The sequence below is a fragment of the Leuciscus leuciscus genome, assembly GCF_965113295.1.
Source record: "Leuciscus leuciscus genome assembly, chromosome: 2".
NCBI classification, from domain to species: domain Eukaryota; kingdom Metazoa; phylum Chordata; class Actinopteri; order Cypriniformes; family Leuciscidae; genus Leuciscus; species Leuciscus leuciscus.
This window is the reverse complement of record NC_138726.1, coordinates 34,005,201-34,026,401: the sequence shown is the minus strand read 5'-3', so window position 1 is coordinate 34,026,401 and position 21,201 is coordinate 34,005,201. Positions and strand designations below refer to the sequence as shown.

The 21,201-nt window shown below is 37.2% G+C and overlaps 1 protein-coding gene across 1 annotated transcript; it reads right to left on the bottom strand.

Moving 5' to 3' along the window:
- Positions 1 to 1,024: 1,024 nt before the first annotated feature.
- On the bottom strand, positions 1,025 to 20,217 carry wdr97 (WD repeat domain 97). The gene is made up of 21 exons (XM_082161221.1): positions 19,835 to 20,217; positions 19,278 to 19,607; positions 18,330 to 18,580; positions 17,461 to 17,579; positions 15,993 to 16,692; positions 14,884 to 15,032; positions 14,552 to 14,788; positions 11,403 to 11,493; positions 11,168 to 11,297; positions 10,111 to 10,172; positions 9,967 to 10,030; positions 9,747 to 9,902; positions 8,368 to 8,532; positions 7,736 to 7,906; positions 7,054 to 7,239; positions 6,745 to 6,936; positions 6,429 to 6,550; positions 5,933 to 6,101; positions 5,689 to 5,858; positions 3,312 to 3,373; positions 1,025 to 3,077 (listed from the first exon to the last, which is right to left on the bottom strand). The coding sequence occupies exons 1-21, from the start codon at positions 19,880 to 19,882 to the stop codon at positions 2,893 to 2,895; spliced, it is 3,759 nt and encodes a 1,252-aa protein (XP_082017347.1). The 5' UTR covers positions 19,883 to 20,217; the 3' UTR covers positions 1,025 to 2,892.
- Positions 20,218 to 21,201: the final 984 nt, after the last annotated feature.

Sequence of the window (21,201 nt, the reverse complement as noted above, 5' to 3'; positions counted from 1 at the left end):
TTTCTCAATGCTGGATGAAAATGTTGAAAATGTTCAGGTTCAATATTCTCTGCTCTATTGCCAGTCTAATTCAATATGTGACATGTCTCTTGAAGATAATCAAGACCTAAAGGAAGGAATAGTTTACCCATGAATGAAAAACTCATTTCGTTCCAAACCTGTATGGGTTAATGCCTTGATCGGCTTCATAAAGAACATTCAGATTTAAAAAAAAAATTGTTTTTAGGTTAACTATTCTTTAATTACTATGATGTTTAAATAATATTCACAGACAATTACAGGGTTCCCACGATTTCTGGAAAACCTGAAATCTTGCAGTACGGTTTTCCAGTCAAGGAAAATAAGGTGGTGAATAAAATAATTATTCACCACCAGTGTGCAGCATCCACTTGGATGATGCGACAGCAGCCACAGTACAACGGCGCCAGTGCGCTCACCACACACCAGGTACAGGTGGAGAGGAGAGAGAGTGATAGAGCCAATTCAGTGGATGGGGATTATTAGGAGGCCATGATTGGCAAGGCCTAATGGGTGGAATTTGGCCAGTACACCCCTACTCTTTACGAGAAGTGCCATGGGATTTTTAATGACCACAGAGAGTCAGGTCCTCGGTTTAACGTCTCATCCGAAGGATAGTGCTTTTTGACATTATAGTGTCCCCGTCACTAAACTGGGGCGTTAGGACCCACACAGAGCACAGGGTGAGCGCCCGTGCTGGCCTCACTAACACCTCTTCCAGCAGCAACCTGGTTTTCTCAGGAGGTCTCCCATCCAGGTACTGACCAGGCTCAGCCCTGCTTAGCTTCAGTGGGCAACCAGTCTTGGGCTACAGGGTGATATGGCTGCTGGCGTAACATTAACACCGTCACATACAAAGATTATTTTCGCTGCACATTTAATTTGCTGTCATCTCTGATATTTTGACAAAATAGTTTTAAGTATTAATCTACTGCAAATCTAACCCCGACCCTTTCGAAGGACATCCTGGGATATTTAATGAACCCAGAGAGTCAGGACCTCGGTTTAACGTCTCTTTCGAAGGATGGTGCTTTTTGACATACAATTCCCAAGAGGCACGGACCACGGTAAACCTGAGCCTGGTAGGTCAGGAGAATGGCATCCACAATCCAGTGGGCCATTGTTTGTTTGGAGACAGCCTTCCCCTTCTGTTGACCTCCAAAAAGTCTATGAAATATGGCATTGGGGATATAGTACCAAATTGAGTAATTTCTAAAATAAAAATTCTAATAGAGCTAACTAATTCTTTAAAGTCCAAGACTTCAAGCTCAACCTCAGCACTTCTTTAAGTCAAAACATATTTTCTAACTTTGTGCGATTTGTTCTTCCAGATAAAAGTGAATAATATTTTGTTCATGTCTGCACAGATTTTGTCACAAACAAATATAGATAAGGAGGAATAGACACAACGGTATAGACGTACAGACTCTCGGTTTTAGATATGAGAACTCTACCATAGATTGACAGGTCTCGTTGCAGACAACAATTAAAAATAGAACTAGTATTTATTATTTTTGTTGAAAATTAAAGTTGCAGGTGCATCATCAGGTACTCGACGCAGTCTTTCACAGGTATATTATGCATAGATGATTCTTGAGCATCATAATGACAAAATAGTTCACACTTTGATAAGTTTCGATATAAGCTTGAGGCTTCAGAGAAAGATTTAATAATATCAAAACTCAAGGGAATTTGACTTTGGTCTTGAAGAAATAAAGTAGTATCATTGGCTAGTTAATATATTTTAAATTCTTTGCCAAATATAGAAATATCTTTTAAACAACTAAAAGAACAGGGAAATGGGGCAACCTTGACATACTCCTCTGTCATAATTAAAATGTTTAGTAGTTTGCAAACCAACCAGAAGAGTTAATGTCATTATAAAGCATTCTCACCACATTGATAAAAGTACACCTGAAACCAAAAACTCAAGAGATTTTAACAAAAAATTGCCAAAAATCGTAAAAAAAAAAACGTTTTCATCAAATAATTCACAATAGTTCGTGCTTTTAAAATAATTAAAGCCGTTAAACTTTTTATCTTGTAGGGGTGATGATACACTTAGCTCACGAGACGAGAAAATACACAATGTTTGGTTCACGAGAATGAGATGATATTTTAACTCTATTTTCAAGAAATCTTCAAAGATGAAATTTATGACTGGAAAAATCGTTTTTTATTAGAGTCACATTTAGTCACAAAATGCAAAACAATGAGGGTGCATTTTGAAATGATTTAATCATCTTGTTTTGAATGTCACTTCAGATCTACTTTCTGAGTATGAATTACCATATGCAGTAAAAGACAGAATAACTGACCAGAACAAGAACAAAAACAAGCACTTTAAAAGGTTTTGCCACAAACTCCACTGATATCGCGAGACAGCTTTTCACCTCAACTTTTTACCTCGCATTATAATATTGTGAAATTTCATGGCACAAGATCTCATCACACCCCTAGTATGTTGTTTAACTCAGTCACAACTAAATTTAGGTTCTAATTATTCATTATGAATATGTGATTCCAGGAACCATGTTTTACATAGGGTTTAAATACCAGGGAATGCTCAAGTTGCAAAAGTACTTCTACAATGAATGTCACAAAATGCAATTTAGGAGACTGGAACTGTGTTCTCACTTCTCAGTGACTGCTTTTCAAAGCGCTAGTATCTTTCCACATTAAAACAAGCAGTTTTTTTTCCAAACATTCAACTGTCAATTACTGCACGTTTTCAAGATGATAAAGGATTTGTTTGGAGAAACAAAGTTGACTAATACATTTAGATCTATTTTATGTAATTAATGCATCATAGAGAGAATCAGGTATAGTAGTCTTTTAAAGCTTTCATGTAATGCGTTTTATAATAATCGGGTCCTATCTATAATACTCTACATAGGAGTGTTCCAGGAAGAAGTATCTGTGTGGTGAGGGGTGTTTGAAGTTCTGAAAATCCAGAGAAAAGGGGAAAGGAGATAATGTGACATACGCCATTGGTAGAGAGAGGAACCGAGTGAAACCCATCAACGCAGGTCGATATGGCAATGGTGACAGCAGACGTCCTGTTGGTTTATATGAAGATGCTAAACAAAATCTTTGATATAGTACAGTACTCTAAATTACAGTACAGTACAATTTCCATATTCCTTCTTTGAGGCTGCTTTTTGTTAAGGTTACCACTTGAACTGAATATTAAAAACTAACTGCTTAACATCTTTTATTGCCACAGACATAATGGATATAGAGTTATTATATATGCAACAAATTAATTCTGAAAGTCTACAATATATACTAACCTTGAGGCTCCCGTATCCTAGACATACTGTATGTCTCTCCCAGGCGCTGAATAGGCTTCAGTCTAAATAAAAACACAGACATTTCTGATCATTGTAAGCCCAAACAACACTTCTTCTAAAGAGCATTTCTTAGTTTTGCAAACTATTTCAACACAGTATTTCAGTTGTTCAGTATTTTAATTTAGGATCTTTTTCTTTTACGTTAAACTGGGACATTGATCCAAAAAAGCAGCTTGTTGGTTTTCTTTGATATTTGTTAATCTAAAAGGGGACCTATTATGCAAAATTCACTTTTGCATTGTTTTTTAACATAATTATGTGTCGACAGTGTGTTTACACAACCACCCTATTATGGTCCATCCACTCTGTTAGTTATTTTCCTCATAAATTAGAGACAGTCTCAAAATGCAAGTGGTGCTCACTGCAGAGCCAAATGACGTCCAGCTTCCCCTCTCTGGATGTATTGGGTGGAGCTTGACCTAGTCCAGCTTTACCTCTTTGGCCTAATTGGCAGAGTTATGTTTAGCGATAGGGTTATGGGTAGGGCTAGGGTGTGATCACCAGTGATCCCTGACGGGTAAGGGGTTAAAGCTACTAAAATAATTCAGTCAAAAGCAGTAAGTGATTTTCTGTGTTTACAAAACAATGACAAAATTCGCATTTAGGAGATATAAGCATTCAAAACGTACAGTCCCTCACTTCCGCTAAAATGGATCACAGATTTTTATGACATCACCATGGACTTCAGCTTCAAACAAATGCTCTCTAGAATGTAAAGCGTCCCGCCCCCTATGCTATTAATACCACCTGGCCAAAGCGACCGTTGACACGTCACGGAGCAATATGGGTTGGAGACATATAGGTGTCCCCACCACTTTTTGCTAGGGTCGATATTGTCCCGACTACTGTTTGAAGTGGCACGGATGTACCTAATACAGATCAATAAAACATCTCCAGTTCACTAGCAGGGCATTCATTTCGTTTGTTTGTTAAATAAGAGGCGTTCTAGTTCTGAAATGTGTTGTTTTTTAAATCAAGCTGCTGAGTGCTTGTTGCCGCTGCTATCAGTGGCACGGATACAGTGTTCTCTTGTGGCTCGAGCACAGCCTTCACTCGGACGTGTGCTTCAAACTATCGCTTCACACTGTTGTGGATACTCTCTATTTGTTCCGGTGAAATCACAAAACAAAATGCACACAAATGCGTCCCTGCTTGATATACAACCACTGATGAACACATTTGGTTTTAATGAAAAAAAAAATAAAAATTGGGGGGGAATTAAGTTAAATCAAAATTTTGGCCGAAAGAGAAAACATGCTCTGATCACATGCTCTGGTAATAATAGCTTTGTAGGACTACATTTTATTTTGATAATTAGTAAAAAAAAAAAAATCTGTTAAATTGATTATGTTGATTGATTATTGAGAATAATATATTGATATATTGATGTTTAATATTATTTTAATATAGGGATATTTTCTGTTCCTTTTTCCTGTGTTGTTTAATTTAATTAGGTGATTCTAAGTTTAAATATTGATGATTACAAGTTTGGGGGAAATGCAATTAATTACAGCAAATTGTGCAATTAATTAGCAAAAATTTTTTTAGCGATTTGCAGCCCTAATATATAAATATATATATATATATATATATTTATTTATATATTTATATGTATATGTATATATATATATGTATATATGTATATATATATGATTGCGGATTAGAACCCAGAACCTCTGACACGCATGGAAAAAGATCTACCACTAGACCATTAAAGTACACAAGTACTTTTTGCGGATCTATGCATTTATTCACGTGAAAATTCTCAGCACATCCAATATATATTAGTAGATCTCATTATTACTACAAATTAAACCCAATGTACTATTGAAATAGATTTCTAGACATTTTAATGTACACATATTTGTACATATCTGATTTAGCATTGTATAGAACCGATCACGTAAGAGTAACCGCAATAGAGATGGTAATCAAAAATGAATATTTACTGAATATTAATATTATAATTTCTGTTGTTTTTTGTTGGCGGCACAAGCTGTAAAGGCTCCTCTTCTAGAGCAGCAGCTCTACACACATGAAAACATGTTTTTGCGTCCTCCCAAAAATGGGCATTTACAGCATGGTATAATAAATGATCTGTGGGGTCATTTGAGCTGAAACTTTACCAACACATTCTGGGGACACCTGAGACTTATGTTACAGCTTGTAAAAAGGGGCATAATTTAATTTCTTTAATTCTAAAGAGACTATAGAAAAGATACATTTGAGGTACATTTTAAATGTAGATAAGCTGACTGAAAATATATATCAGACAAAACCAATTGATAGAGGGTGTCTTTGTATCAGTATGACATACCTTTCCAAGTCTGAAGGCACAATAACAGTGTCCTTCCTGCCCTCTGGTGGAGGTGGCAGTGGTCGGGGCTGTTTGCTTCTTTGCACAGAGCAGAAATATATGAGCACCTCCACAGGACTGCACATACTTTGTACTCCTTCACTCCGCAAGAACACAGACCCTTTGTGCACCTGTGAAGAACAACAGAAATGCACCTTTTGCTTTCCTCAAAAATATATCTACAAATTTGATATTTTCTTGTTACCCTGTACTTTCTGGTCCAGGTAAGCAGCCAGTGGCTGGCCATATCTCGAAGAATGCTGTGCTGGTTAGGCTGATGCTTTGTCAGAGAGTTCCAGGACTCCAATTCTGGACATAACCACAGTTCAGCCTCCTCCACACCCAACCTTTGTAATACACACAGAACTAAAGCCCTGCCAGAGATATAATGAAAGAATGGTTAATTCCCACAGATATTTTTTTTTCATTTAGCATATTTTACATTCATACAGGAGATTTCCAATGGCAATCGGGTGTCACTTTTTTTTAGAAAGTGGTGGAAACTGTTTTAGGTCACCCAAAAACCCAAACATGAAACTCCTGCTCAATAATTGGATGTTCTGCAGTTGATGCATCCCTTTCACAAGCAATTTCATAAAGTATTAAAGTGGGCCATGAAAAAAAGTGCTGAAAGTACCTATGCAATGGAATATAAAACTACATTGTATTTTGTATTGTGTTAAACATGCATTATTCCTTACTTAAGATCAACTTGTTTATCTGCCAACATGGTGAGTAGCTCCACAATGGTGTTAAAACTGTCAGGACTCAGATACACCATCAAATTCAGCAGCTCACCGACAACAAGCTGTTCCTCCCTTGACTGCAGAACACATATTCACATATTAATATATATTATTATACTGAATACTTATCTGTAGTGTTTATGAAGAATTCATACATTTTACATGTTCTGTATTCGTACATTAAAAATAAAATGATACTTTAGAAGTTGTTAGCAAAATGTATTTCAGTCATGTCTGTATGTATTTAATCTACTATCACAATTTGATTCACCATGTTTTTATGAATGCAATTTTCCAGGCAAATTAGCAGTCCTTTGCTGAGAGATATTTTGTCCAACGCCTCCTGCTGAATTAACTTAAGTAATGCATTCACGATGCTATTCTTCTGAGCCATGCTGCAAGACATCATGAAGTCCAACAGAAGCATGCAGAATTCCTTGGGGCCTAAAGAACTCGAAATACACTGCAAACACATGCACAAATGAATGTAGAATGAAGCAGAAATGAACTAGAACAAGGAGACTGATATCGTTGTATATCTGATATCGGACGATATCGGAGTTCTTTTGTGTCATCTTACACTCAGATCAGGGAACATCTTTTGAAACCACTGCTCATCCGCAAACTGCAGGAGGAACTCTGGCAGATAAGATGATGAGGGTGGAGGAGGCAAGGATGCGGGTTGTTTAGGTGGAGAAGGTGCAGACTCGGAGGGTGGAGTCAGAGGGGGCGTAAAACACTTTATTGGTGGAAGGGTCTTTGGTGGCTATGAAGAGTGAGCATAAGAGAGCAAATTAAAAAGAGCAAACAATTAAGTGGTTATATGACATCATCCCTTACCTTTCTTAAAGTGCGGTTACATTTACCATTGAATGGCAAAATATAGTAATTTCAATTGTAATCCACACAATTGGAAGTTTCAAATGAGGGCGAAAACGTTTTCAGATTTCATTCATGTTTAAGCTGGTCGCACAAATTCACCATGCTCACCAACAGAAGCTCACCAACAGAAAGCTGCTTGGTTTGAAAGTGACTTCTATGCGAGTTTTTCTTCTATGTGAGTTTTGCTTCAATAGCTATGCTAATGACAATGGACAATGTCTCAAAATGTCTGCAAAATTTTGCTGATGTAACCGCACTTTTATGCAAAACAGTCAGCGGCAGTAAACACTACACAAAGTCAATCACTATAAGAGTTTTGTTATTTTACTCAAAATTGCATGTGACTAGAATGAATATAAAAAACACAAAAACATCCTAACAGGGTATATGAGTTTCTCTGTTGCGGTTGTGGGTGGAAGAGGACTCTTCTGTGTAGATGGAGTCTCTGTGATGGGCGAGGGTGGTACAGGGGTGAGTGAAGGTGGTGCAGACTCGGAGGGTGGAGTCAGAGGGAGTGTAGGACACTGTATTGGTGGAAGGGGCTTTGGTGGCTGTGAAGAGTGAGTATAGAGCATATATATAAAAAAAGAGCAAACGATTAAGTGGTTATGTGACATCATTCCATACCTTTCTTAAAGTGTGGTTACATTTATAGTTGCACAGCAAAATTTTGAGGGCGAAATCCAGCCATTTCAATTGGAATCCAAACACTTGGATGTTTCAAATGAGGGTGAAAAAGTTCCCCATGCAGATTTCGCTCATGTTTAAGTTGGTCACACAAATTCGCCATGCTCACCAACAGAAAGTTCTGTGTGAGTTTCGCTTCATACGTCGTTATGCTATTGACAATGTACAATGTCTTATTTGCCTGAAAAAATTTGCTCATATAACCACATTTTTAGACAAGAAGTTAGCAGCAGTAAACTCAACACAATCACAATATGAGTTTTGTTATTTTACACAATGTGACTAGAATGAATAATAATAAAAAAAAACACAAAAACATACTAACAGGGTATATTTTTTCTCTGAGTTTCTCTGCTGCTGGTCTGGGTGGAAGAGGGCTCTTCTTTGTAGATGGAGTCTCTATGATGGGTGTAAGATGTATGTCAGCATCTTCCCTCCCCTTCTTCTCCTCCTCATCAGTACACAAGAGTTGCACTTCATCAAGTTCGATCTGCTCATGGCAAGCAAAAAATAACAACAACAAAAAACAATTATTCTACTGTTATTCAATTATACACTGTGTATACATTTTATACATTTTTGTGGGAAAATATCTCTATAAATTACAGAATTACAGTCTGTCTGTCTGTCAGTGTGTCTGTCTGTATGTCTGTCTGTTATTCGCATATCTCTCGAACCGTTAGTCCGATGGATTTCAAACTTGACAGGTGTCTCGCACGAGCACGAGTAAGTGCAGTGCCAAGTTTGGCGTTGTTTGGATTAGAAATGCAAAAGATATCGTTAAATATATCGGTAATAGAAGCACTTAGAAGGTTGTGGTTTAAAAATAAACATTCTGACATAAACACTCTGTCAGCTACACTGTTTACTTCTGAATGTTATAGTTTGGTTCCAAAACGTGATAAATCCATCTTGATTAATTTGAGTGAAAATGTGTTTTCTTTACCAAGAAAGTGGCAAGATGAAAACCACTATTTTCTGTTTCAAACTTTCACATAGCATCTTTAGGTTATAATAACATAAAAAATTCAAATCCAGATTTTGATTTTCAAAGATTTATTAAAAAACTGATTCTTTTTCCCCAAAAATGCAATAAATTCATGACACTTTTTTTTTCAAAATGCAATTAATCCATTGAATAAATATAAAAGTTATTTTTTTTATCATATTGAAACTGTTGAAATCAACCATCGCTAAGAAATATCTCCTGAACTTTTTTGACGGCGATCAGCTCACAAAAACTGATTTTGCACGGGCACTTTGCACTGCTCCCTGAATCGACGCGCTTATTCATTTGTGGATGTTAACTGAATCTGTAAATCAGCTATGCTGTTTACTTCTGAATATTATATTTCATTCTGGTGTGCTTAACGTTATCGCTACTGTGTAATAGTAGCCTATGCTATTCACCAACTAAACATATCCTATTCAATGCGTTCACAGTCTCTTTCACGGCCATCATTTGTAGTAGCCTATTCACAAACTGTTTGCTCAAGCATAGTGTTTTCTCTGAGTTCACTGTGTGCTTTCTACCATGCACAAATAAAAATTTCACTGAACTTTTGCTGTGTAATTGTAACAATGAGCACTCAAACACACCAAACCAACAATTACTAAAAACACACTCAAAAACTGATTTTGCACGGGCATTTTGCACTAGTTGACTGAAAAGACAGTAAAAGTGAATGGTGTTTATGAACGTACTCTTATTTTGGGGGGTTGCCTGTAAATTAGACGAAGGTAATTATTGAAAGCCTCTTTTTTGGTTTGCATGGTGGCTGGTTTTCTCCTTCTGCACTCAACCTCTCCTTTTAGCAGGGATTCCAGATCTTGATGTCTTGCCATGAGTGCCCCAAAGTCCTTTAAGACAAACATATGGATGAGTTCTGACACAAACACATTCTTACATATATTTGTTACTTACTGAATCTTTTATCCTGTCGAGCCTTTCAGAACCATCCTTTTTAGCAACATGGCAACTCTCTGTCCTAGAGATAGGTGTTCAAAGCAAAGAGTGAGCTTACTGATATGTATTTATGCATGTGCTTTTATTTGAGTAGAAAGTTACCTGCATTTGTGGCTCATGGTTGGGATCCAGGATTTGGGTAATTCAGGGTCTGTATCACATTTCTCAGTGGGTGATAAAGTGAATACATTCAAAATGAATGATTAATTTTGTTTGAACAGACTATACCTCCTCTGTTCTAGATTAAACCTTATTTTAGACTAGATTAAACCTAGAGTAAAATATTTTCACTCACCCAAACCTCCAGCTTCACAGACAAGGCTTAAAGGGTTAGTTCACCCACAAATGAAAATTATGTCAGTAATTACAAAAAAAACCCCACCAAAATAACGACTTTATTCAACTGTTCATTTTCTTCCGTGTGGGCCTCTGACGTGAGATCACGAGAGCGCCACGACGCATGCGCGAGAACTGAGAAGATGGCGCTCACAATCATTTGATGGGAAAGTGTGATGGGTAAGCCATTCATTTTGCGGCATTGGTAAGGCACGTTTACGTATTCTCGTTGGTTTCTCATGATTCGGACATCCAGGAAATTCACACTTTAGAACCATTTTAAACACTACATCTGCGACATCTTCTCAGTTCTCGCGCATGCGTCGTGGCGCTCTCGTGAACTCACATCAGAGGCCCACACAGTATTCTCGTCGCTTGATAAACTTGAGCAACTGTAGTCACTTGGACTATATTAATGATGTCTTTACTAACTTTTCTGGGCCGGCAGATGCAATTACCTAGCAGCCTATGAAGGAGTGAGTAATTGAGTGAGTAAAACAACATGAGGGTAAGTAATTACAGACAGAATTTTATTTTTGGGTGAACTAACCCTTTAAGATAGTCCCAGACTAAAATGCATGTTTGAGCTGTGTTAACAGAAAGCAACTTGCACTGACATATCTTAAAATATGTCATTGCCATTGTTTTGTCTCAAGATGCACACCAGTAGTGTTTTTTTCTAGAGAAGGTTTATAAAAGCTACTTAAATGTCCTAATTGAACAAGGCCTACTAAGCCCTGTCTGTGAAACCAGGCCCAAGAGTATGACAACTCTTCAAGAAGGATTGACAAAAAATGATGCTGTTTGATAGTTTAAGCTGTACTTGTGTCCTGCAGTCGGGAGGAAGTAGCTGTGTGTGTGGGATTCTGTAGAGGTCTCCTGTGATGCCTAATAGCAGGTCTCCACCCTCACAGTACGCCAAACACTCTGGCTCTGCGTTCAGCTCAAGAATTCTGAAATTAACAACACAAAAGCACAGATGCAGAGATAATCAAAGTTTACATTTTTATTTTACATAACACATACAACTAAAAACAAAAAGTAGCATCTGTCCTGACCTAAGAAGGCGATTTTCCATATCCCAGATTCGTACAGTCCCATCCGGACTGCTTGAAGCAAACACGCTGAGCTGATAACATGCACAGAGCCCTGGCGACACATAATCAGACTGTCTATTATCCTAAAAGGGTCAGGGTGTGGTATACTTGATTAATTAACTGACATGAATCTCATGAAATCTCACTTAATAATATATCATCCCAAAATTATGTGGGGAATAGTTTTTGTTTACAATCCATTTATTACATAAAAATTTGCATATATAAAACAGCACTAAAAACTTTTGGAAAACTGGCCTATTGGTTGTATTTTCTCAATTTTGTTTGAGTGAAAATTTTAACTTTTTTTAAATATTAGATATCTCTACATAAGTGGTTCTCAAACAGGGGGCCGGGACCCACTAGGGGGCTAAGCACACTTCCAATGGGGCAGCAAAATGGCTTAAAATTATTTAAAATAAGGCAAAACAAGCTTAAAATAGGCAAAAAAAAATCTTATTTTAATTTAAAAAGATAAAAAATTCCCATAATTACAAACCACTAAAACGTCCTGTATATTCATTTGTTATAAAAAGTGTGAACTCTGAAGTACATTGAGTTCTTGAAACCTGGATTTATGGAAATGAATTAATTAAATTATTTGTAATTATTTGAAAATACTACCTCTCCTATTTTCTGTAAATAAAAAGCAGTCTGAAAACAAGCAGCTTTGTCATTACAGCAGAAATATCTTAGCCTTCAGATATTTTCTTTGACAGTGGGAGTATGGAAGTAGAATAATGTCAAATGTTTTTGAAATAAAAAGCCTGTTGAATTGCACTACTTGAAAAAAAATAGGCATTGCATTAACCATGCTTGCATTTTAATGCATTGTATTTTTAGTGCTTACATTTTTATGGGCTGAAATTCAACATGGTTGAATATTTAAGCTGTGAATATTTCAATTAAAAACATTTCAAACACCTTTTCATTATTAAAAATTCAATAATCCATATTCACCTTTCATATTTCACTTCCAAAATATTCAAACTGTTTAAAAATACAACCAATAATATTCAACAGGCAATTTTCGGTCCATTTTATTTCGCTTTGCAAATTCGCTTCCACAAATTCAGTGGTTCAAATTCGACAGTAAATTCAACATTGACGTCCAGGAACTGCAGGAAAAGCAGTAGATTGCCGAGCATACTCTCCATCTGCTGTTAGTCTACCTCACCATCAGATGGTGCAAAAGCGCGTGTTGAAGACCAGCAACAGTTAGAACAAGTCATTCATTCATAAAACTCATTTACAGCAATGTAAGTGTATTTGTGATTATTATGACGGCTGTTTTATGTTAAATTCAGCGTCTTCACGGTTACTTTACCTGTGTAGCCTACATGCATCTTTCTCTACCGTGAACGAGATTATAATGTTATTCCCCGATGCGGATATACAGATCCAATGTTACATTTTTGAGGTTGACATATATTTCTCTTGGTTGTTTAGTTGCCTTAACTTTATATTGTGGCGATGTGCTGCATGCAGGCTATTAGGGTTTCCCTCAATACTTAAGGATTCCCCTGCTGGACATATACAACGCTTAACGTAGCTTAATGGACTACAGTGATGTAAAAGACCAAACTCGCAGGCAAGCAGATGGACTCAGAATAACGCGCAAAGCTTAATGCTGAGCGTTTCCCAGTGATAGATTGGCATACAGATGGCTTGATGTTGGACATTCGCACATTTAGGGACCGTCTCTAAAGTGTGTACGACTTTGGTATACACGTTTCTAACTCCGATAGCATTTGAATAGAACGACTTACAGTCATAAAACCAACTGTAAAGTGTTCATTTAGTGTCAGGCATAATGCGCACCCTTTGGATTTTTGATATTTATTCAAATAAATGTAAGTTTGCTATTGAAGTTAGAAACGTGTATGCCAATGTTGTATGCAACTTTAGAGACGGTCCCTAAATGTGCGAATGTCCAATGTCAAGCCAATTTTTACATTTAGTCATTTAGCAGAAGCTTTTATCCAAAGCGATTTACAGTTAAACTAACAATAGGAGGACAATATGCAAGTGCTGTGACAGTTTAAGCTAATGCAATACACGTATGCATACTATATATATATATATATATATATATATATATATATATATATATATATATATATATATATAATGTATGTATGTGTTGATTTTATGCCAGTATATCACGAAACGCTCAGCATGAAACTTTGCGCGTTAAGTTCATATTCTGAGTCCATCTTCTTGCCTGTAGCCTATATAATAGCCTACAGCCTACTTCCCTAATAAGGTGCAAGATTGGTCTTTCACATCACTGTATCAACGGAAGGGAAATCCTTGAGTATGAGGTATTGAGGGAAACCGATTATAATCCTGTTCATGGTAGAGAAAGCTGATGACATGTAGAATACACAGGGAAAGTAACAATGAAGTTATTGAATGAAACATAAACACAGCTTTTGTGTGTTTATCATCTTTTCCGCATATACTGACACGGATAATCATTTTCATTTTATGAATGAATGTCTTCGTCAGCAACAAGCGCTTTTGCACCATCTGATGGTGAGGTCGACTAACAGCAGATGGAGAGTATGCTCGGCAATCTACTGCTTTTCCTGCAGTTCCTGGACGTCAATGTTGAATTTACTGTCGAATTTGAACCACTGAATTTGTGGAAGCGAATTTGCAAAGCGAAATAAAATGGACCGAAAATTGCCTGTTGAATATTATAGGTTGTATTTTTAAACAGTTTGAATATTTTGGAAGTGAAATATGAAAGGTGAATATGGATTATTGAATTTTTAATAATGAAAAGGTGTTTGAAATGTTTTTAATTGAAATATTCACAGCTTAAATATTCAACCATGTTGAATTTCAGCCCATAAAAATGTAAGCACAAAAAATGCAATGCATTAAAATGCAAGCATGGTTAATGCAATGCCTTTTTCAAGTAGTGCAATTCAACAGGCTTTTTATTTCAAAAACATTTGACATTATTCTACTTCCATATGGGAGGCCTTCGAATCAAAAAGGTAGAGAACCACTACTCTACACGGTCTAAATGTGATCTGAGGGTTGATCTAATTCACTTGAAGCATGGCACCTTGTAACAAAAAGTTTTTACAGTCTCTAACCTGTGATTTTGCTGTGATGCTCTTCATTTGGTTGCTGGTCAGATCGGCTTTGGCTCTCTAAACTGTACTGCACCAGGCTATAAGTGTCATTCTCTGGATCTTGTAAAGCGAGGGTGAGTTGAGTTCCCATCAGTGCCAACAAAATAGGAGGCAGATCACACAACATGCTGAAATGGAGACTCAAACACTGCTGAGCACATGGGAACACACGCCAGACCAGCAGAGCTTTATCTTCACCTACAATATAAAGCCATCAAGATTATCATCAGTAAATCAGTGACTGCTAACAATCAGTGTGGTGATGTAGTAGAGTGTGTGAAGTGTGTGTGCACCGGCAGTCAGTAGGTAGCCACTGTTGGGGTGTGCCTGCATGCTGATGATGTTTTGGTTGTTGTGAGCAGAAATTCTGAACTGGACTTTGCCTGAAAGCATGTTGAGCACAGACACACATCCACCACAATGGCCCAGTATAACCAGAAACCTATGAGACACACACACACAAAACTAAGTAAGAGACAGTGAAATGCAGCCACACTGCAACAAACTTGTAAAAATGAAAACATACATAATGCTTATCTTATTAACATTTCAGGCATGTCATTATCATTATGAAATACCTTATTACAATTTCAGCAATATAGACTCAAGTCACACAATCTTAAGAGACAATTTAGATGCTTCAGGACATGCAAGCAAATGCTACTAACCACACTAAAAAAAACGTAAATTAGCCTATATGTTCTTGCACTGATACAACTAGGTTGTATATTGATGACGACTGACACTTGTTGAAATTACTCTTCCTTGAATTTAATTCATTTAATTGATCTTGCTATATAACATTTACATTATACCTGTAATGAAATAAATAGCCTAAGAAATAACCACTATTGAGAATACAAACTTTTCTTGTGTCTCTTATGACCAAACCCCCGATTTTTTTTATTTTTTTTATTTTAATCAATGCTGGTCAAATTGGACACATAATTGTTTTCCCTCTTATGCAAGCTAGACAGGGACCTTTTTTTGTTAGCAATATAGGCTTATATAAAGATTATAGATGTACAGTATATGTACAGGTTACATGTTACATCTATGGACATTAAGTAATCTTTAAACTTTTAACTTAAGATTTACCTCAGATTTACCTCTTGCTTTTCCTTCTGGCGGTTGTGAATTAAATTCTAATACACCCCTAAATGTGACATCATCAACTTAGGAACCACAAAAGATTAACTGTTTACATCCCAAAAGACAAGCTGCTTATTTCCCAAAGAAAAATGTATTGATGATTTTTTAAAAACCATTTATGGAAGTTCATTTGTACAAGGAATCAAGCTTAACAGGCCCACTTTACCCATATTCAACTTAATTGCTGATAACAGCCTGAATCAACAAATACCTGAAGCACACAAACATACACTCTACCACAAATACGAACCTGTTTTTTGCATCATGTAGAAGTTTATTCTTTTTTGGCTTCTGTGCTCTCTGCCTCTGTAAGGATCTCCATTCTTCCTGTCCACTTTGTGTATCTGTAACGTCACTGTATAACACCATGCAGCACACCGTGCCTATGATTGCCTCCATCTGCCCACCTGACCAATCCCAATGCTCTATCCCATGCCACTCATCCAGTATTGTTACTGGACTGGTCAAAGTACTAGCAATAGATACCACCCCGTCCTCAGTCAGGACCAATAGGCACTCCTTAGACACACAGTAATCAGCACACCTTACTCTTCCATTGGCTTGGAACCTAGTGAGCACTGCACCGGTCTCTGCTGCAACAACTGTGACATTGCTGTTTCCATGGATACAAACTACACATGCTTGGAAGGAAGGGGGGCTAGGTGGGGTCAAGATTTGACGGATAGGACCTCCCAGGAATCTATCCAGTCTGCAGTGTAGATTGTAGAGGCAGTTGAAGGTCCAGAAGTCCACACTGTTGGTGGAGTATGAGAAGAAAGTGCCAGCACTGTCTGGGCCTCCCATGAGAAGAGGAGGTGAGCACCCGTTAGGAATAGATACAGTCTGAACCTGGTCTCCAACTTCAGGCCTCCAGCATCTCAAAGTGCCATCAAGAGAAGATGAAAACAACAGGCCAGAGACAGGACACAGAACTAGGGAAGTGACTAGAGCTGGAAAAAGGACACAAAACACCTACTCAATGAAGGAAGTACAGTCTATTCTCAGTGAAGACTTCATCCAAAATGGTCGGTGAACTGACAAAGAAGTGCTGCTAATTTATATTGTTCCCATCTAACAAAAATATGTAAGAAAAACGTTTTGCTAATGTTCTCATTAAGTTATGAAAACGTTATTTCTCAATGTTTTTTGAGTGTTTTAAAAATTTTCTTCTCTTTCCTTGGTTATACGAACGTTAAGAGAACTATGGCGAGCAGGACGAGGCCGAGGGCCGTGAGAGAACGGCGTGAGGCCGGTGGCGTGATTACTAATGAGCGTCACCGGCCTCACGCCGTTCTTTCACAGCCCTCGGCCTCGTCCTGCTTGCTACAGGAACATTCCTTTATGTTATTTTGCAGACATTACAGGAATGTTACTTTAGAATGTTCTCTAAGCATTCTGAAACAAACACTAAAAAACATTAACCAAATGTTCAACTAAAATGTTTCAGCAAAAAAGTTCCATGAACAATGTACAGATGTTTTTGTGCTAACATTTTGACAACATTATTAAAGACCAGATAACTATGAATGAAAAATGTATGTTAATGGAAAAATGTTTGTTCATAACTTTGAGAGAACCTTGCCAGAACATTCTGAACATTGTTCAGAGAATGTTCTCTGTTAGCTGGGTTGACATTAAAAGCAATTTCAACAATGCAATTGCAAATATCACACATATTTCAAAACTTTATTAACAGGGAAGTTTACTGATTTTCTGACCTGTATGTCCCACAAAGGCCATCTGAAGCTCCCAGTCTAGTCCCCACACTCGGATTGTCATTTCTGATGCAGTAACTACAATTTCCCTGAGGGGACAGTAGACCATCCCTGTGATTTCCCTGAAAAAACAAAAGGGGAATGATTTAATAGGACTAAAGTTAAGTTTTTACATAGACATCGGTTTCATTTAACCCATTTTATCACAAATGTTTCCCAGCAAAGCGAATGCATGGATTTTACTCCTTAGACAGTCCAATGAAAACAAATTTGATTTCTGTTCAAATGAGTTGTAAAAACATGGCCAGAACAAGTGAATCAATCAAACTCTGGTCATGTGACTGGTATAAAAAAAGTCATGTGAATTCAGGGCAGTCTGCACTTTCATTTATTGTTTACAATACAGCAACAACTCTTTTCAAAACCCTTCAAACTCAAAAGTAAATTTTAATGTTTTCACAGAGAAGGTGAGAGAAAAAGAGAATTATTTTGGTTGTTGGGATTTTTTATATTCCATAGCGTGAATTGAAATCAAACAGACCTTAAAGGGATAGTTCACCCAAAAATGAAAATTTCTGTCATCATTTACTCACCCTCAAGTTGTTCCAAACCTGTATGAGTTTCTTTCCTCTGTTGAACACAAAGGAAGATAAAGAATGTCGGTAACCACAGTTGACGGTTGACTTCCATATTTATTTATTTTCGTACTATGGAAGTCAATGACTACCGTCAACTGTTTGGTTACCAACATTCATAATATCATCTTTTGTGTTCAGCAGAAGAAATAAATTCATACAGGTTTGGAACAGGTTGGTGAAATGTCCCTTTAATAGCTGCAAATTACTGAATTATTACAAAACATTCAAACAAACCTTAAATGGAGGTTCTTCTTGTGCTCCATAATGCATCCCTTTGTAAGGTCCAGCATAACCACAGCTCGTCCGTATGCAGCCAGTGCTCTGCGGCCCTGTTGAGTCCTGCTAGGCACCAGTGCTAGATGTGTGAAAACAACGTGTCTCCCCAAACCCTCCACCACCCGTTTGCGACATTTCAACTGTGTAAGGCACCACACACATACATTTCCCATTCCGGCTGTGACAAGCTCATTAGAGTGCTCCAAAATCTGTGACAAACAAATGTATCATTAATTCAATAAGGTCCTAATGTCTACACCAGTGGTTCTCAACCTTTTTGACTTTTTCAATTGCCCACCACTGTCAACAACAATATTTTGTCATCTGGAATTGATTGGGTCATTTTTTATTAAAAATCATGAGGCCACATGAGTAAAAAAAAAAAAAAAATGTGCATAGATAAATCATTTATAATAAATACTTTAAAGGTGCTCTAAGTGATGTTGGGTGACGTCACTTCTTGTTGACGTTTAAAGTATTGTCAAACAAAATGGAGGCTAGCTAGACCCTCCCTCCTCCTCATCCGCGCACTAACCCCCCAAATCCTTCTTGTCGGTTATTGGCTGGAACAGTTTATGTTTCGTGGTGCGGGTTAGCCCAGTTTGTTTTTCTTGCTGTTTGTGGAGACTGGGGTGTCTACAGAAAACACGTTTTTTTACAGTGTGTTCAGGGGACAGGCAGCTTGCGGATGGTGAGGAGATGTTTGCTGTATGTGACAAAAAAAATGGTAGCCTAAAAAACGCGTGACATCGCTTAGAGAGCACCTTTAATTTTATTAAATCATATTGAGGCCCCCTGGTTGAGAACCACTGGTCTTCACCATCAACATTTCATTCCATTAAGAAAACATTATTCCAGGTTTAATTGTATCAACCGTGGTCTGAAAAGTTTTCTTTAAAGCCACACCTTGCACACTCTCACATCCATGGGTTCCACAGCATGAACCAGAGGATTCAGTTCTGCATCTAGTATGGTGAGAATGGCCCCAGGTCCCCAGCCAACCAGTCTGCCTGGCAGATGTGTGGAGGTGAGTCCAGCATAGTGGATGGTGTGGGATCGGCGAAAAGATGGATCTCTAAGATGGCCATCAGGATAATAGAACTGCACATTACCACTACTGTGGAGACTAGTGAAGCCCGCAGCACCCTGACCACAGGTTATGTGACAAACGGGGTCTTTACAGGAGAGGTGGAGGATATGCCGAAGGCCATGGGTGAGGACATTCCCATGATTCATCTGAACAGAGGCAGGATAAAGAATGTTCAATAGAGGAGCAAAAGCAAGATGATGGAGTAGGTCCAAGGAGAAAGTGGGAATGAAAAGTGTGGCCACTGATTTGTTCATGCATTATTGTACATATGAATAAACAGGGAAATATGATATAGCTTAGACATAAAATATTACTGTAGGTCACGTGACAATCAAGTGATTTAAGGTAAAGAAAACTCAAGATATTCCCTTACTTTATCCACGCTCTCCTTCCACATTTGAGAGCTATCTTCTTCATTCATTGCCTCGTTCAGGATATTCACTTTTTAGACACTCCACCGCCGAGTTCTCCGTCTTTTCTTTAACCATATCTTCACTGGATTGATTCAAAAACACGTCGGAACCTCGGATTAATTTCTCTCGGAGTTGTAGGCTATAAAATAATTCGACTTGTAATTTATAAAGCGCTATAGTTTATATACTACTCAAAGCACAACAAGCCACGTTTTGTTTATTCGTAACAGTTATATATTTTGTAACTTATGTGGTATTTTGTTATTAAAAATCTTTTTATTCAAATTGCCGTTGAAGGAGCAAAGTTACTTGTAATAACTCGGTCGCCGACTCGCCATCTGAATAGAGCAGTTGGGCAACACAGTAACCATGGAGAAAACGACAGACAGACAACAAATTGTCCACTTAACTCTTACAGTAACGTCCCAGATAGCATGTAACCATTGAAACAATGTTGAGTCAGTGTTGATGCGTCAACGCTGATTACATTGAAATGACGTTAGAAAGTGATGTTGCTTTAGCGTCACTCTTGCACCCTCAGTTAATATTGAAATAATGTTCAGATTTCAACCACAAAATCAATAGTGTTAATATTGCTTCAACATTAAAAAGTGATGTTGTTTTTGCATCACTCTTGCACCCTCAGTTAATGGTGAAGCAATGTTGAGATTTCAACCAAAAATCAACGGTAATAGTATTGATTCAACATTACAAAGGGATATTTTATCAACATCACTTTTGCACCCTCAGTTAATGTTGAAACTGTTGAACAAAAAATCAATAGTAATGCTAAAATCAACGTTACACTATGATTGATTCTACATCACCGACGCTGAATCAATACTGAAATTAACAAAAATAATCAAAGGTAATATTGAATCAACGTTACACTAAGATGTTGAATCTACATCACTGCTGTTGAATCAACTCTGAAATTAACAAAAATAATCAATGGTAAATATTGTTGAATCATTGTTACACTATGATGTTGAATCTACATCACTGCTGTTAAATTAACACTGAAATTAACAGAAATAATCTTTGGTAATATGGTTTGATCAATGTTACAATGTGATGTTGATTCTAAATACATTTTGTTGAAACACTGAAAATACAAATGAAAAGGAATGTCAACCAGTGTTGCCATCTGATGTACTAAGTTAATGTTGAAACAACATTAATATTTCAACTTCACTTCAATGATGCGTCAACAAATTCCTGACCATTTAAAAATTTGGCAAAAACCTTTTAAAATATAAATAACACCTTTCCAGCAGTTGAGTTATTTTATTTTATTCAACCAATCAATGACAAAAATATATTAAAA

Bases quoted from the DNA above. Each gene is read 5' to 3' on its own strand.
- wdr97 (XM_082161221.1), bottom strand. From the start codon at position 19,882: ATGAATGAAGAAGATAGCTCTCAAATGTGGAAGGAGAGCGTGGATAAA. The intron at 17,580-18,329 runs GTTTGTTTGAAT...TTGTTTTTTCAG, and splicing joins AAGAAGAACCTCCATTTAAG to GGAAATCACAGGGATGGTCT. The intron at 7,240-7,735 runs GTTAGGATGTTT...CACTCTTCATAG, and splicing joins CAGAGAAACTCATATACCCT to CCACCAAAGACCCTTCCACC.